The sequence below is a fragment of the Suricata suricatta genome, chromosome 1, assembly GCF_006229205.1.
Source record: "Suricata suricatta isolate VVHF042 chromosome 1, meerkat_22Aug2017_6uvM2_HiC, whole genome shotgun sequence".
Lineage (NCBI taxonomy): Eukaryota > Metazoa > Chordata > Mammalia > Carnivora > Herpestidae > Suricata > Suricata suricatta.
In genome coordinates, this window is record NC_043700.1 from 153406141 (window position 1) to 153424252 (window position 18112).

General features: G+C 46.5%; 1 protein-coding gene across 3 annotated transcripts in view; it reads left to right on the top strand.

The window, feature by feature from the left end:
• The window catches only part of LNX1 (ligand of numb-protein X 1), a 117786-nt gene that overhangs the window by 18470 nt on the left and 81204 nt on the right, over positions 1-18112 (top strand). Inside the window, exon 1 of one of the 3 annotated variants that reach the window (XM_029945731.1) lies at positions 9012-9370. The exons of the other annotated variants lie outside the window; for them this stretch is intronic. Coding sequence (XP_029801591.1) covers positions 9279-9370 — 92 coding nt within the window. The 5' untranslated portion in view covers positions 9012-9278. Of the gene's footprint in view, positions 1-9011; positions 9371-18112 lie in introns of those variants that run through there. 3 annotated transcript variants of the gene reach the window in all.

The following is an 18112-nucleotide window of genomic DNA, read 5'->3' on the forward strand; positions in this document are numbered from 1 at the left end:
GAGCTGTCAGCACAGAGCCCAATGCAGGGCTCGAACTCACAGACTGCGAGATCGTGACCTGAGCCAAAGTCAGACGTTTAACCACCTGAACCACTCAGGGTGCCCCGTCAACTGAGTTTTGAAAGGAGAAATGTGGAGGGGCGCCTAGGTGGCTCAGTGGGTTAAGTGTACAACTCTGACTCAGGTCATGACTGCACAGTTCATGAATTGGAGCCCTGTGTTGGGCTCTGTGCTGACAGCTCAGAGCCTGGAGCCTGCTTCAGACTGTGCCTTCCACTCTCTCTGCCCCCCTCCACTCTTTCTGCCCCTCCCCTGCTCATGCTCTATCTCTCTGTCTCTCTGTCTCTCTTTCTCAAAAATAAATAATTGTTTTTAAAAAATAAGAATAAAAGGAGAAATATAGGAAACTTGTCTTCAAGCGACGTTTCTACTAAATTTTCAGCCAAGGTACACCTTGGTGACAGAGCGATGGTGTGGCAAGCATCATCCACTCTACTTGTTTGCCTCTTATTTTGTCTACTTATCTTGTCACGTTCCTGGGCTTTCCTGTGCGGATGGCCTCGGAACAGCCCTTGGTTTTGTTCCGCAGTGAGGTACTCAGACACTGGAGGTGGTGACTGGAGGGTGATACCACGATTATTTTGTACGAGGAAATTTGGAAGCTAGTGTTTATCTTGGTTCCTGTCATGACGAGGGCAAGAGGTACGTGCTGGTGGTTTTTTTCTAAAGGTCACATTCTTTAGGTTGTGAATGCGAGTGTTTTTTTAGGACGTGCAGATTCTCTAACACAGAGGTTTGCGTCCAGGACAGTGGCCTGGGTGTGATGCTTAGCACTTGGTTTCCATGCTAATCATGTCAGTGACCTCACTTTTCTCCCCGGTGTGTGGAGTGAAAGGCATCTAACTCGGGTTTGCGGGTTGCCTCTGTTGCTGCCATCTATTGTTGTTGCCTCTGTGGGTGGCATCTGGACTGGGGTGCCCTTCTTCTCATTGCCCAGAAGGAGGTGTGGCCAGAGGAGAGCGGGTGAGGGAGTCTATTTGTGACCTTGGCTGGAAGTCTGACGCAGGGAGCAGAGGCCCTGTCTGGAGGGAAGAGGGTCTGGGGTAGTTCAAAGTGAGGCAGATGCTGACGTGCCAAGGTGGGGCCGTGCTGGCTAAGGGAGGTGAGGGGCGGTGGAGAAAGGGTCTGGGAGAGCTCATGTCACATAAGTCCCTACTCCTGACAAATACACACCCTGCCTTTGTGTTTGAGAGCTGTATGCATTTCCTATTGCTGCTGTAACAAATGATCACCAACCCATGGGCTCCAAGCCACACAGATGTGTTTGTTGTCCTGCGGTTCTGAGGGCCAGAAGTCCAGTGAGGGGGCACTGGACTGACATCAAGTCAGGGAGGACCAGGTCCCTCTGGTTCTAGGAGAGAATCCCCTTCCCTGCCTTGCCCTCGCTCCTGGAGGCTGCCTTTCTTCCCTGGCCTGTGGCCTCATTCCCTAGCTTCAAAGGCAGCAGCATAGAATCTTCTAGTCTCTCTGCCTACCTGTCTGTCTCTGCCTTTTGTCTCTTTCTTTCTCTGTGTCTTTCTTTCTGTTTGTTCATCTCTTTGTCTCTCTCTCTCCTTCTGTCTCTCTCTCCCACACTCTCTCTCTCTCTCTCTCTCTCTCTCTCTCTCTCTCTCTCTCTTTCTCTCCCCCTGTCTCCTTCTCCTTCGGTCTGTCTCTCACTCCTCTGCTCCCATCATCTCCCTCTGTGCCTCCGGCCTTCCTGCCTCTGTCTTCCAAGGACAGTTGGTGACTACATTGGACCCAGTTGGATAATCTACTGCCATTTCCTCATCTGAAGATCCTTAAGTTAGTCATGTCTACAGAGTCCCTTTTGCCATGTAAGGTAACGTAGTCCTGGGTTCTGAGGATTGGGAGGCAGCCATCTTTGGGGTAGGCCTTGTTCTGCCCCCCAGGGGAGCTCTGCAGGGGAGGGTCAAGAGAGCGGAGAGGGAAGGAAAGAAATGGAGGTGGTCTCTGGAAGGAACAAACATGCAGCAGCCCTTCCTCACCTCCTCATCAGGAACTGATTTGGGGCCAAGAGTATCCCTAAATCTAGGGGTAAGATGGTATATGGATGGGAGGGCGAGTTCACAATGGAAGTGGGGCAGGGGAAGGGCTGGGAAGAGGCAGTTGGGTCCTACGGGGCCTCCAGGCACACCTCAGCCGCCCAGGCTGGGAAAGGCCTTCACCCACCCACCCAGGCAGCGTGAACCCCACACCTCAAGGAAGCCCAGGAAAAAAGTCTGGACAAACCCTCAGCTGATAATGATATGCACAGGTGAAAAACAGCAGTGAGGAAAGATCGCAAAACTAATTGAAATCACCTCTTCACACTGAGACCTCAGAGTTTTTCACAGGCACCCATCTGCGGCCCCCTGTGGAGGGGAAAACTCCCACGTAAGGGAGGTGAGGCCTCAACACCCGCGCTTGAGCTTCCCCCACACATCGGCTTCCTAAGTAGGTTGAGACCAACATTTCCAAAAATATGTTGTATATATTAGTCATCAAATGCTTAATATACACTTCCGCCACTCCCACCCTCTGGGCATTTGATTGGCAAGGATTAGAAACTTGGAGCTACTCCAGGACCTGACTCTGGAGCCCTGTTAGGTGCTGGGCCAGCAACTGGGCTGGTGGATGATCTCTTCCTCTCCTCAGAAGGGATATGAAGCTTAAGTCATTACTACTCTGGAGTCCCTTTTATTTTTAGTGTTTTTAATGTTTATTTATTTTCAGGAGAGAGAGAGAATGCAAGTGGGGAGGGTCAGAGAGAGGGGGAGACACAGAATCTGAAGCAGTCTCCAGATTCTGAGCTGTCAGCACAGAGCCCGACTTGGGTTCGAACTCACAGACTGCAGATCATGACCAGAGCTGAAGTCGGACGCTTAACCAACTGAGCCACCCAGGTGCCTCTGGAGTCCCTTTAATTGGGAAAAACCAAAAGGTGACCAGGAAGCAAATATTTTCCTTATATTTCCATAGAAGACCTCCAGGTTGATGAATATGGTCATCATGCGTTTATTTTGCATCTCAGTTCCAGGATTTCAATGCAATGAGTTTTGAAAAGTATTATTTGGTCTGTGGCATTGTACGAATATGAGCGAGGCAGGCTCAGAGCCTACCTCGTCTGAAGAGCTGAACTATAATTCCGCTTGAGGCTTGCCGTTTGACAGATGTTGGTGCACACATGCCCTTCCAGCAGGTCTCAGTATGCTAACAGTCCCAGGCTTCGTGGCAACTCCAAACTCAGTTTCTCTACCTGTAAAATGGGCATTTATTTCAGTTAACTCCTTGAATACAAAGCTCTTCAGAAATGAATCATGTTTAGAATGTTGCCATCGTCCCTCCAGAACAGAAGGGGCAGTAGAGAAATACTTTTCCCCTCAGCTGAGGTCTCTGTTCATGACCTATGCAGAGGACCACACTAATAACAGCGGTTGACTTGAGTCGGGAATGCAGGCAGGCAGCATCACGTTCTTAAACAAACGCTGCCTGTTCTCTCCAGAATTCATGTCCTTTGTAAACATTATTATCTGGCCACTTCAGACCCGGAGTTGAATATAAATCCTTAAATAAAACATTTAGGATTCACTGTGGTTATACATGACTGCCTGACCAGCAACTCCCTGAACACTGTTCCTGACTTTAGAAGAGAGAGTTCTTCCATGAGAGTAAGCCTGAGCATGGGAGCTGTTTGGAATCTTCTGGCTAATTTGGTTGACCTCTGTCCTCTTAAATGCTTGTGGACTCCTATCACATGGGTCTACTGCAAAGAATTCCCATGAGGGTGATAGTCTTATATTGAGTTCAGAGATGGCCTTCCTTTTTTTTTTTAATGTTTATTTATTTTTTTTCTTGTATAGTTTATTATCAAGTTGGTTTCCATATAACACCCAGTGCTCTTCCCCACAAGTCCCCTCCTCCATGCCCATCACCCCCCTTCCCCCTCCACCTCCCCCATCAGTCCTCATGTTGTTCTCAGTATTCAAAAGTCTCTCATGGTTTGCCTCCCTCCTTCTCCCTAACTATTTTTCCCCTTCCCCTCCTCCATGGTCCTCTGTTAAGTTTCTCCTTTTCCACTTATAAGTGAAAACATATGGTATCTGTCCTTTTCTGCCTGACTTATTTTGCTTAGCATGACACCCTCGAGGTCCATCCACGTTGCTACGAATGGCCAGATTTCATTCTTTCTCATTGCCATATAGTATTCTATTGTATATATGAACCACATCTTCTTGATCCATTCATCAGGTGATGGACAATTAGGCTCTTTCCATGTTTTGGCTATTGTTGAAAGTGCTGCTATGAACATTGGGGTACCTGTGCCCCTATGCATCAGCACTGCTGTATCCCTTTGGTAAATCCCTAGCAGTGCTATTGCTGGGTCATAGGGGAGTTCAGTTAATTTTTGGGGGAACCTCCACACTGTTTTCCAGAGGGGCTGTACTAGTTTACATTCCCACCGGCAGTGTAGGAGGGTGCATGTTTCTCCACATTCTCACCAGAATCTTTAGCCTCCTGAATTGTTCATTTTATCCACTCTGACTGGCATGAAGTGGTATCTCAGTGTGGTTTTGATTTGTATTTCCCTAATGATGAGTGACGCTAAGCTTCGTTTCATATATCTGTTGGCAATCCGGATATCCTCTTTGGAGAAGTGTCTCTTCATGTCTTCTGCCTAGTTCTTCACTGGGTTATTTGTTTTTTTGGGTGTGGAGTTTGGTGAGTTCCTTATAGATTTTGGAAACTAGCCCTTTATCCAATATGTCATTTGCAACTATCTTTTCCCATTCAGTCTGTTGCCTATTAGTTTTGTTGATTGTTTCCTTTGCAGTGCAGACACTTTTTATCTTGATGAGATCCCAATAGTTCATTTTTTATCTTGATTCCCTTGCCTCTGGGGATGTCAGAGACAGCATTCTTTTTTTTTTTTTTTACATTTTTTAAAATGTTTATTCATTTTGAGACAGAGAGGCAGAGTGTAAGTGGGGGAGGGGCAGAGAGAGAGGGAGACACAGAATTCGAAGCAGGCTCCAGGCTCTGAGCTGTCAGCACAGAGCCTGACGTGGGGCTCGAACCCATGAACTGTGAGATCATGACCTGAGCTGAAGCCCGACGCTTAACTGACTGAGCCACCTAGGCTCCCCAGAGACGGCATTCTTAACCAGGCCATTGACCATGGACCTGGCAAAGGTGGTTCAGGGGCCAGTCCAATGAATCTCTCTTGACCTGGGTCAGTGAGAGGGTGTATGGGAGTATAGCTTTTACTCCCTTGATGCTCAGTGGGTATTGTTTTGGGCTCAGGACTACATCTTCCTTGTGTAATATCATCATCTACAAGCATAATATTTATCAACAGTCTGCTATAGGCCAGGATGGAATGAAAGAAAAATCTATATGCACCATGATTTCTGCCTCTGAGGGATTGACGCTTTCAGAGTAGAGAAGCTGAAAACACACACACATTGAATTGTTTCATAGGATAAGTGCCTTTGGCCTTTAGCTTCTTTCTTATGCAAGATAATAACAATGGGAGATAAGAAAGCTGACCCTTCTTAAGTATTTCCTAGCAGGAACAAAGAGATCATTGTTCAATGTTTTGAAAACAGCCCTGAATGAAAATGTGTATAATTGGTCCAAGATACACCTGACTGAAGGCTCCCTGGGTTTGTGGTTGTTGTTAATTAAATTTGCACCCAGAGTCCTGGAGTTTCTTCTCCAAAGACCTAACCTGGCAGCTTCTCTTGACCTTTACTCCTATCAGAGGGCTCTTTCCTGTAGTAAGTCCGCGGAGCACAGGCACAGTCAGTAATTGTAGTGACAGGAAGACTGCGCTATGGAGGGAAGGTCTAGGGGAGTCTCGCCCTACGGTGGGTAGGTTACGAGTCTCGTTGGTTGTCAGCCAGGCTTGACCTTTTCACTATAACTATTTTGACATACATTCTTCAAATGACATTCCAATCCTGAACCCAACTTGTGCCTGCCTCCTACCTCGCTGAACGCTGCTCTCTTCACTCTCCTGGTCATGGAAGAAATGAGGCAATTGCCCTGCACTGCTGCCTGAGGGAGCCATTGGGTTTCCATATGCTCCAAGCAATTTGCTAAAGAAACAACATTCTCCTGGGCACTCGTGCCCAGAAATCTTCTTTACATATTTCCTTTATTCCCTAGACATGGATTATCTATCTGTATAAATGCTTTCCGCCTTCCATGCTCTTGGCACATTTGAAGTCCCGAGGTCCTTTTGTTTTGTTTGGCTCCTTTGCCTCTGATCAAGAAAGGTTGGTCCAAAAAGTTGACTCTTTAACCATGTTGAATTTTATTTGGTTCAATATTTATTGAGCATCTATTTTGTTCTAGGCAGTATGATGAGGATACAGTAGAGAACAAGACCAGTAGACTTCTGCCTTTAAGGAGTTCATGGTTTAGTCAGGAGAAAAGAGACAAGAAATTAAGAGTTTATGGGTGATACTTGAGATGACACTTAAGGATAACTTAGCTGGGCAAAGGGTACAAGGATTAGGGTTAGGGCTATTTATGGCAAGGTGGCTACAGAATATGGCCATTTGGAGGTCAGATTTTATCCCACAGGGATTATATTAGGATTATATCTGATGGTAGGTTTTAGAAAATTGAAGTTGTATTGTTTTAGCTTTGAAAAAGTTTTATTTTTCTTATATAACAGAAAGTATGATGGTAGGAATTCCATGACTAGTATGATGTTATCATGATGCCATTAATAATCCAGGCTCTGCCTGCTTTGCAGATTAACTTTCAGCCTCAATTTGTCACCTCTTGGTCCCAAAATGGGTGCTCAAATGCCAGCATCACCTCCAAGTTCCAGGCAGAAATAACCAGCTAGGAAGAACCAGGCAGGAAGGGCAAATTGACAATATGCATACTGAGACTTCTCCTTTCAAAAGCTTTCTGGGATGTCTCACCCGGTAATTTCTGCTTATACCTCATTAGCCAGTATTGCGTTGTATGGCCACCCATCTGTGAGACAGGCTAAAATGTATTCACACCATGAACTAAATGTAAGTTCTGTGAAAAGGAAGAAGAGAGGATGAGATACTGGATAGGCGATGAGCAGTTTTTGCAGTACTAACATAGACAACAGTATTGCATTCTTTCCGTTAATGACTTTTATTCTCTTGAAATGCAAGGAGGTAAAAGGGCAGACATCCTTCTTTTGTCATAGAGACTTGGAAGAACAACCTGACATGTCCAAGATTATCAGAAATACAATCTAGCACACTGTGAAACCCACAGCATTTATTATTTTCCAGGCTGTTCGGGAGCTATGATCTATGCAGCAGATCCTGGGCACTCCAGAAAAGGGTGTCCCAGGACTCTGTGACACTTCATATTCAGGAAAGGACTGTAACTTTCCTGTCCCTAATAGTGCAGAAGGAAAAACAGGACAAGAACAAAGCCTCTTGGAGGTGGGCACTGAGCTGCCAGCTCGGCTCATCTACTGCGATTAGTGGTTAGTAATAACAATTTCTGTAACAATAGCTAACACCCTTTGTTCTTTATTGGCGTTATCTCATTCCACCTTCATAACAACGCTATGAGTTAAGCACTATTGTCTTTCTTTTACAGAGGAAGATACAGCGGTTCAGAGAGGTTAAACAGCATGCCGGGTGTCACACAGCTAGCATGTGGCAGAGCTAGGGTTCAAAGTCATCTGTTGGATTCCAGGAACTAACCAAACCTAACTTCCTTTTTACTGCTATTTCATGGTACTTCCTTTTCACCAGGCCTGACTCACTCTTGCATACCAGACGTACAGGGACTGGATTCAAATTACAGCCTCAACAAAACTATAAATTAATACAGGGCCTGCTTTATCAAGATTGCTTATCTCTGATTTAAACTGTAAGAATTAAGCCTGTACATTCTATGGATCTACTGTATTTAAACTCTTTCAGTCCTGCTTCCAGTAAATACGCTTCTCTGAGGCCAAATACCTGCTTACTACCTAGCTCATTGCCCACTTGGTCTCATTCTGCAGACTTTTCCCTGCTTCTTCCCATCAAGTCTAGTTTCCTGTAATTGCTTGGTTGCATTAGCAGAGCTATTCCTTTAAGCCATTTCTGCTAAGATTTAGGCCTCGAGTTGCAAGGCTCAAATGGATTTTACAGTTCTCTGAAGATTGGGTAGAAGGAGGGGGATTCAAGCGGCTTCTGGGGCATCACAGGGCTTAGGCAGATAAAGAAGTCCCGATGTTAAGATAGATAGCATAGGCTGGAATCACAGACCTTAAAGCTAGAAGCAATGATGTCCAGCCTTCACTGGACCCAGCAGGTAAGGCATGAATTGAGCCCCATTTCACAGATGAGGTAGCTGAGGCTCAAGAGCTTAAATGAAATGCCCAGGGTCCTACAACTAGTGTCAAAGCTTCGTTAAGCCAGGGAGGAGAAGGAAGAGAGTGACTTCTTTCCTACAGAATAGGGACCTGTGCATTGTTTGGACAGAACTCTTATGTCTGTCTATTGAGGCTCTTTATTATTCTCAAAGAGAACAACACAGTCTATTCTTGCAAAGGGCCACTCATCCAAATTAGTAGAGAAGCCATCACTTGTCTTACGTCTGCTGGTGTGGTCAGGACAGGGATAGGTAAACTATCCTAAATGCATATTCTAAATATGCATTGAGATGTGGAATTGATTCATATTTAACCCTCTTCTCTCTCAATGTCTGAAAACTGGCTGTAAGCTCAGATCTCCAGGCTATGTTCCAAGGATGCTAATTTCTTACAGTGTCTTCCTCTTGCGGACTGCAAGGCAGCTTTTGATGCTTTGTGCATCCACGCTGTGGGGTCTGAAAGTGCCACGCTCCTGCCCTCTTCCAACACAGTTCAGCTCCCAGCCCATCTGCTCCCAGCCGGTGATGTAAACGTACCAGCTGCTTCCCAAGAACCAGTCGGCATCCTGCAGGAGGGGCAGGTCCCTTTCCCGGGCACCAGCCTGCTGCTCTCAGCCTGAGCCCTCTTGCCAACCACGGTGGGTCCCTCCAGTCTCAGATCTCTCCATCCGAGAGGCAGAGGGCACGATCCTCTGACAAGCCCGTGTTTTATCAGCGTGGCTCCATCTAAGTGCTCCAAATCAGGTGCCTTATGATCCACTGACTGTGGGGCCATGGCCAGGTTTGTTTCAGGGAACTGAGCTGGGCTGGGCCCCTGCAGCCGACAGAGAGAAGGTGGCCAGGAAGGAAGCAGGAACCCTGCTCGGAAAATGAAGGCGCTTCTGCTGCTGGTCCTGCCGTGGCTCAGCCCTGCCAACTACATTGATAACGTGGGCAATCTGCACTTCCTGTATTCAGAACTGTGAGTCTCTCTCTACTGCTGCCTGCCTGTGTCTGTGTGTTGGGTATGTCGGGTGTGGAACCGGAGTCAGCGTGCCGGCTGGTATGTCTGCTTAGAGGAATCAGACCCCACGTGAGCTAGATGCACTTGGACAAAGCGCGCTGCCAGCGGTCTAAAGCTGCATGCTTAGGTCTGTGACTAAACAAAAAACACCATCTTACTGATGCGATGCTTTCCCAGCAAGGCATTTTGTTTCCTGCTTCTTTGCCAACCCTGCCTTTTCTTTTTTTTTTTTTTTGGTACTCTACTTTTTCTCAATAGATGTGTCTTTTCTTCCTTCCATAAATAGAACCAAAGAGCAATTAAGAACCGAGCTTGCAGGCACAGATCTGCAGCCTCTGTCGGGCATTTCTAATTGGGAGAAGACGACTCCCTAAATTGAGACAATGAGGCTTCACGCCTGCAAACACATAGGGTATCAGCACAGCAGAAAGAGAACGCTAAAGGTTAAAAATATACATCCGTCGTATTTTGGTTTTGCCCATTTTCAAATACATGGGCGAGCGGAAGGAGCTGTGCAGCAGGCTCCCACGCTCCATCCCCTCGGTCTCATGATTACTATTTTGCCACATTTGCCTCATTTATTTTATTTTTTGCTGAAGTGGTCCAGAGTAGATAGCAGTCATGACAGGTCACCACTAAATACCTCACTGTGCCTCTCTAAAAAATAAAGGCATTTTCTTATCTGACCCAAGTCCATTTTATAAGAGGAAATCACTCATGTACCCAAACTCTACAGGGATATTTTTCTGGCCTCTCTTGTGAGTGAGCTTTAGAACAGTATTGCAGGTGAAGGTGAACAGCTTCTAGCAAACATATACAAAGTGCTGTGGTGTGTCCCTCAGGGCTGGGAGCACTTACAAAAATGTATTCTTCTGGGGCTCCTGGATGGTTCAGTCAGTTGAGCGTCTGATCTCACAGGTTGTGAGTTCGAGCCCCACATCGGGCTTGCTGCTGTCAGCAGCATGGAGCCTGCTTCAGATCCTCTGGTCTCTGCCTCCCCCTCCACTTGCATGCTCTCTTTCAAAAATAAATTAAAAACCTTTGAAAAATGTATTCTTCCTTACTAACCTTTTAGACACGTAAAAATAGCAAGGGCTGGGGTATGTGTAAATTAAAGTCTAATTAGAATTCATAGAGTCCAGGGTGGCTCAGTCGGCTGAGCGTCAGACCTGGGCTCAGGTCATGATCCCGTGGTTTGTGAGTTCAAGCCCCACGTCAGGCTCTCTGCTGTCAGTACAGAACTCGCTTCAGGTCCTTTGTCTCCCTCTCTGCCCCACCCCCACTTGTGCTCTGCCTCAAAAATAAATAAAGCACCAAAAAAAAAAAAAAAAAAAAAGAGGGGCATCTGGGTGGTTCAGTCCAGTAAGTGCTGACTTCAGTTCAGGTCATGATCTCATGATTTGTGGATTCGAGCCTCACATCAGGCTCTGTGCTGACAGCTCAGAGCCTGGAGGCTCCTTCAGATTCTGTGTCTCCTTCTCCCTCTCTGCCCCTCCCCTGCTCCACTCTGTCTGTCTCTCTCTTGTAAAAATAAATAAACATTTAAAAAAAGAAAAGAATTCATAGAGCCCAGTCTAGAAAAGCTCAACCAGTCATATTTAGGTAGAAGTAACTCTGCCCCTCAAGTGTGTATGGTAATAACCAGGGTCTCTTTTATAATTAGCCAGACTAACCAATTTGCATAGCATTGCAGATACTCAATAAAGTTTTAATAGAGGAAAGAACAAATGACCTAGGTCCTTGGAGGTGGAAGATTCATTCTGAGGGCCCTGCATTTCTGGGTTAGCAGGTCCCATCCTTTGGAAAGTAACCCCTGTCCTCCTTAGATAAGGATAAGCAGGTTCAACGAGGAAATATCAGGCTTAAGCCTGAGTGGGGAGCCTCTCTGGGGTAATACTGGCATGTGGAAACTTTTCTAGAAAAACATACAATGGCAGAGCTACTTGGGACTGTGAAAGTCCCCTCCCTTGATCGTGTCCCTGCCCACGGGCTCCCTCCCGCCCCCACCTGCGATCCTTGGCTGTGGCTGTATTTATTTCCTGGGGCTGCTGGGATGGTGATGGCAGGTTTGTGAGTTAAGACAACAGAGGTCTATTCTCTCACAGATCTGGAGGCCAGCGGCTTGAAATCGAGGTTCGACAGGACCACGCTCCCTGTGAAGGCTGGACGAGAGAATCCTCCCTTGCCCCTTCTGGGTCCTGGTGGCTCCGGGCGTTTCTTGGCTTGTGGCCGCCTATCTCCAATCTCTGCCTTTGTCTTCAAATGAGCTTCCACATGTGTTCTTTCCAATTCCATGTATTTTCCTTCTCTTATTTTTTAATTTTTTTAAATTTATTTTATTTATTTTTGAGAGACAGAGACAGTGCAAGCAGGGTAGGGGGAGAGAGAGAGAGAGAGAGAGAGAGATACAGAATGTGAAGCAGGCTCCAGGTTCTGAGCTAGCTGTCAGCACAGAGCCTGACATGGGGCTCAAACCCACAAACCGTTAGATCATGACCTGAACCAAAGTCAGATGCTTAACCAACTGAGCCACCCAAGCGCCCCTCTGCCTCCTCTTATAAGGACGCTTCTTATGGGCTTTAGGGCCCACCGGCATAATCCATGCTAATCTCATCTTGAGATCTTTAACTGAATTCCATCTTTTTCTAAATAAGGTGAATGCTCACCAGTTCCAGGTGCACATCTTTGAGGGGCTACCACTCAGCCCCCCTGTAGGTGCTGCTGGGGAGGCTTTACACAAAGTTAACTTTCAGTTTTGCAGCCTCATTAAGGGAAGGCTCTTCCTACTGGCTTATCAGTTTTCTTTCCTACAAGTATGTGAGTTAAGGCAAATTTCTGTGGAATAACTGGATGCAAGTTCCAAAATGTGAAGCAATCAAGGAAGCCTAATGCCAGGAAATTGCCAAGAGAGCGTTCCCAGACGAATTTGCCAGAACTTTCTGAAAGTTTCCAGTCAGTCCCTGGGGATGATGATTTAGGAGAGAATTCTGTGTAGTTATTACCTGGCACTACTAGTGTGATAATGAACTAATCAGTGAATTAATGACACATTCAGGTGCTGTGGTGATGCTTTAAGCAATGCAGGTGGAAAGAAATTGGGTGTGGGGCCCACCCTCAAGCAGCTGACAATCCAGTTGAGAGGATGAAATTTATACACATAAGAAATATTAATAATGAGGATATGTCTTTAAAAAGTAAGGTAGAGGGGCGCCTGGGTGGCTCAGTCGGTGAAGCGTCCGGCTTCAGCTCAGGTCATGATCTCACGGTTCCCACGTTGGGCTCTGTGCTGACCGCTCAGAGCCTGGAGCCTGCTTCTGATTCTGTGTCTCCCTCTCTCTCTGACCCTCCCCTGCTCGCGCTGTCTCTCTGTCTCTCAAAAATAAATAAAATAAACATTAAAAAAAAATAAGGTAGGGAATAAGCTGAGAGGAGGTGGGGGTTGCCCATTAACATGAAATTGGTCAGGGAATACAATTGGGGAAGTTGGTAGGTTGAGCTGGAGTTTTGAAGTAATGAGGGAAGGCATAGGCAGAAACATGGAGGGGAAGAGAAAGCATTTCAGGTAGAGTAAATGGCACTGCAGAAAGGTTGCGAGGTGGCTGTGGTTGTCACCAGAGCTGTGAGACACAACAGTGGAGAGCGGTAAATAGGACTCCCGGGCCCCTTCACTGCAAGGTGAGGGGCATGGAGTGGTGGCTGCATGTTCCTGAGATGAAGAGCTGCTTCTCTCACTGCCATCGGCCCCTGGGAGCTTGAAGGCAGACCGAGCTGGGAGGACTCTCTGGAAAGCACTGGGAAGCCAGCCTAACTCCTGCTACCCTTGTCTGGGCTTTGGTGTCCTGGCCTTGGGTGAGCATGACCTGTGTTCCCACACTTCCAGCTGCAGAGACCCTCCCGGTTTGGCCCAGTCTCTCTCCGTCTGAGTCCTGTTCCCTTAGAACCCAGCTGGAAGCTTGGAATTAATCCAGTAAACAGTGTCCATTACAGCATGTGGCCCTGAGGGTCGAAAACTCAAATGCCTATGGGAACCAGGCAGGAGTTATATAAACATGCAAATCATTCATGTATAAGACAGAAGGAAGGGGTGAGGCCTCTGATCAACTGCAGTGTGTGTGTGTCATTTGAATGTTTTTAGCCATTATATATAATAAAATATATATTATTATATATATGTTATAGTATATATATTTTACTATATTATATACAATACATATTATATATGTATAATGTCTAAAAGTATTCTAATTCAATGTAAAACAAAAACACTCTGTCGAACCCAGCAGATCACTTCTGCCTGCCCAGTTCGGCCTTGAAAGTCAGTAGGGTATGATGCTGGGCAGCTCCATCTTTAAACATGTCCATTGTCCCCTATTGCCTTGACCCAGAGGACAGCAAGTTCCACAGAAGCAGCCCTAAGCCAGGGCATGTGATGTGGAATCGCAACCCACAGTTCAGGGGCAGGGAGTGTAGGGCTGTGCCCAGGGCCTGCAAAGAGCACACCGTGACATCAGAAGACATAAAGGGGCACTGCAAACACACTCCTGACTAACCGCACCGTCTTCCTGCCGCAGAAACGCCTACTTTGGGGCTTGCAGGCCAGAGAGCATCTTAAATCCCTCCCAGCTGGGCATTCCGGCCACTTGAGTGTAGATATCTTGCCTTAGTCTGGAGTGGCACTCATTTGGCCCTCGGTCCAGCTCCTCTTGAGTTCCCCTTCCCCAAGAGCCCTCACCCCCACACTTCGGCAAACTCTCTGAACTTCCTAGACCCCAAAGAGAATGTAGGAAATAGACATTTAGTCTCGGGCATGAGCATCAATACGGCCTTCTCATCTTTCCGGGCCTCCCTGCCGCCCTGCCTGTGGGGAGACATAGTCTTCAGATCATCATGGGTTCTGAGGACTGCTCACGTGAGAGCTGAGGGCTGTTGTTGTGGTTGTGGTTGTTTTTTAATGCAGATACATGGGCTCTAAAACCTGCTAAAACAAAAACATTTGGCCGGGGGAAATCTGGTTTCATTCTTAAGCTCCCCAGGTGATCCTTCTGGGCCCATCTTCATGCTGCCCACGCTCCCCAGGTGATCCTTATGGACCCGCAATACGAGCGCTCTTAGCTCAGCTGGGATGTCCGCTCGCCCTGACTTCCCCTGTGGAGAACCAGCCCTCCGCTCTCCGGGTCTGCTCTGTGTCCCCGGCAGCTTTCCTGTCTGTCTCCTCTATCTGGTGAGTCCTCGGAGGGAGAGCCTGAGAGATGTTCATTTCTGCACGCTTCAGGCTTTGCTTAAGCTTGAGTGATATGAATTTGGTTCTTATCTTGGCCAACTCCTAAATATCCAAGGTCCGATAAAGAAGACCCTGGTTTGGTTTCTGGGGAAGGGATTAGCGATGCAAGACAGCCTTACCTTAGGAGTTGCACAAAGCACTCGCCATGCTGGAGTGACAGCAATGGACACCTCTCTGGTCATTGATCTCCTGTGACTGCTGTAATGTTTCTCTACACTTTTCATTTAGCGAGAATCCTAGGAAGAAACCTTAGGCTCTGGTGGGTGGTGAGATGCATTTTATGATACACGCCGAACTCTCAAAAACCATTTACGGAAAACTGAAGAGTTTTGTTCGTCTTCCTCCCACCTTTACAACATGTAGCTCCTGTCACCCTCAGAAATACTTTTCACTTTCACGTCCTGTTGTGGTGGATGTGGTGTTCGCGCCCCTGGTGTAAGTCTGGGTGAGTCTCGAGTCCCACTTTTCAATGCAGGAAGCTGCCCTTTGTTTTAGGGCTGTGGTCACCAGTTAGGCAGGCAGGCACGGTCACTGTAGGCTAGTGCCACTGCCGTAGCTGTGTGACGTCTCAGGAAATCAGGAAATGTTGGCTCTCCCAGCACACGTCTGAATATTTTGGGTTTGTAAGTGGCATGTCTGTGAACAGTGTTCATGCCAGCATCCAGAGGGAGAAACTCTGACACTCAGTAGAAATAGTGGTTCTAAGCAGGAAAAGTTTATTCCCCCTGGAGTTCTGTGCTCTGGAAATGAAGATGAGTGACTCCAGTTTCATAACTTGAACCACATAGGGCTCTGGACAGATGAGGTCTCCTGGAGAAACTGCCGGGAGCAGCAGGAGTTTTAAGGAGCCTCGTGTGTGTCGTTCCTGGGCAGTGGGGTAGGGCCTGGCATTCAGAGACGCAGAACACCCACCAAAAGTCTGAAGTCCAAGGACTCGAACCACCCGCCATCTCCCTAGCAGAACTCTCTCTAATCAACCTGCAAACACACTCCTGACAAACTGCACCGTGTTCCTGCAGCAAAAACGTCCACTTTGGGGCTTGCAGGCCAAAGAGCATCTTAAATCCCTCCCAGCTGGGCAATCCAGGCAGTCAAGTGAAGATTGTTTGCCTTAGTCTGGGGTGGCACTCATTTGGCCCTTGGTCCAGCTCCTCAAATTCCCTTTGTCTAGGTCAAGGCTATACAGCAGACCTGGCCTTAGTAACTTCTCTTCTCCCTGCTGACTTCAGTTAGACATGGGCTGGGTATTGGGCCCTGAGCCACAGAGCAGGGGAGAGGATCCTCTCTGAAAGCTGTGGACCACGTGGAGCTCTGCAGGAGGCCCCTCTAGATGATTGCAGTTGGGCTCCTTCTTGCAAGAGCGAGGAGGGAGGGGAGCACGGGGGGATTACCTCAGCCCCATTTCCTCTACACTTCGCTGTGTTAACTACTCTCAACGCTTTCCAAGTTGAAACCAATGGAGTGAGCTTTATGGGTTTTCCAGTAAACACTCGCCAAGTTGGGTCTCCAAGAATTTGCTGCCTTTTCTTCAAAACGGAAAAGGGGAAAAAAAATTGCTGATCTCTGGATTGTTCTTGTCCTATGTTTTGAGAATCTGAAGTCAAGTTGGGATTAGACCTGGAAGGAAGGAAGTAGAGTTTACAGAGGAAATGGGGTGAGCTAGAAAAGTCTTCTTCCAATAGAGAGGAACAAGGTCCAATCTGGGGGAGCAGAGCCAGGGGCCATTCGGGTTCAGTGACTCTCTGTGTCTTTCGAAGCATTACAGTTTAGCACATGTTTAAGAGAACATTTTTCCTTAAATCTACAAATGCGTGTATTTGGAAGGAAATTGAAGCCGCATGTTCCTGGTTCATTTACACTTAACTCTTCAAAATATTGCTTTGTCATCATTCTTTGTCCAAATTTCACAGGGCTCCTATTTAATGGTCTTATTTTTTCCTCCTTGAGAATCAGCAAGTTCTCTTTTGCCAACTGTAAAGCAATTCCAGTCCCAAAACATTCACTTTCTGGTCTACACTGCAAACCCTAGGCATTTAAAGATAACACTCTAATGCTTGGCAAATCGTGCTTGCCTTTCACTGGGTCACATGACTATGTCGAGTGAATGACCCTCGAAGTGAGGATTTCTTTCATGGCTGGACTCTGATCGCTTCATGTTTGATTTCATTGGTTGATTTTATTTTCTTCATTTTAACTTCTTCTAAGGAAAATCTCCACGCAAAAGTAGAGAGAAAAGTAGAATGAATCTCCACGTACCCTATTCCCCATGTTAAGTAACAAGTTATGGGTATTTTATTTCATCTATATCCTTAAGTTGTTTTTAAGCAAATCACAAACACCATATTTGATTTGTAGACCTTTTGGTATCTATCTCTAAAGGGTAAAGATTCTTAACTGTAACACTAATATCACACCAGGAACAATTAATTTGTTCCTTGGTATCAAATATCCAGGCAGCTCAAATTTCCTCTATTTGTCTGTCTTGTCTTCTTACAGGCTGTTTGAACCATGAGGTAAATAAGGTCTACACATTGTACTTGGTTGCCCTGTCTCTTAATCCACCCCCCCACCACCTCCATCGATATAAAAAGGAGTTCTTGAAATAAAATGTGAAGAATATAGTTTTGGCAAACTCCTAGGACTAGGGAGTAGCTGGAAAAAGAGAAAAGGTAATTAATTTACTATCAAGTTGAAAGGAAATGTAAAGGCAAGATCCAAGACCATCTTTAACCAAAATGAGTGGGAGTTTTTTTGATGATCTTGTCACTCAGAGCTTTGAGGTGAATTTAAAGAGCATGGGAAGTATCTTCTCCCCAGGGTGATAATCTTACTTCTTGATCACAGACTTGTATCAATGAAGAAATTTGTCCATATGCCCATCCGTTGTAGAATTATCTACTTACACCTGTATTACTGTTTCCTACCCATTAGAAAACCTAACACAAATACTGGTAAGGGATAAAGTCTACATAAGAGTCCTGTTACATCCTCCCACATCCCTCATGGGTGTCTGCACTTGGAAGACCACCACAGAGTCACAGGCACTCAGGCCTCGTTGGCATTAGAACACCACCCCTTCAAAGTAAACAGAGTAAATTGCCAACTGCCAGTCTGTGGGATTGGCCTTGGAAGCAATAGGGCAGGAAATGGCCCATTTTTGCAGGCCAATGAAAACTTGTGAGCCAAAGAACCAGACATCTTTTCTTAGTCATTCTTCTCTTTTTGGACTGTCACTTCTTCATGTGGCTCGTTTGGACTCAACTCTCCCAGCTTCCTCCACTCTCAACCATACCTGTTTTCATAAACCCCAAGAGCGGGGCTTAGGCCGGGGTGGGGTTGGGGGTGGAGGTGGCCAGGGTTGTAAAGCCTGAAGGACTTAGAGTTTGAAGAGTCTTCTTTTTAAGGCACAATCATGAATT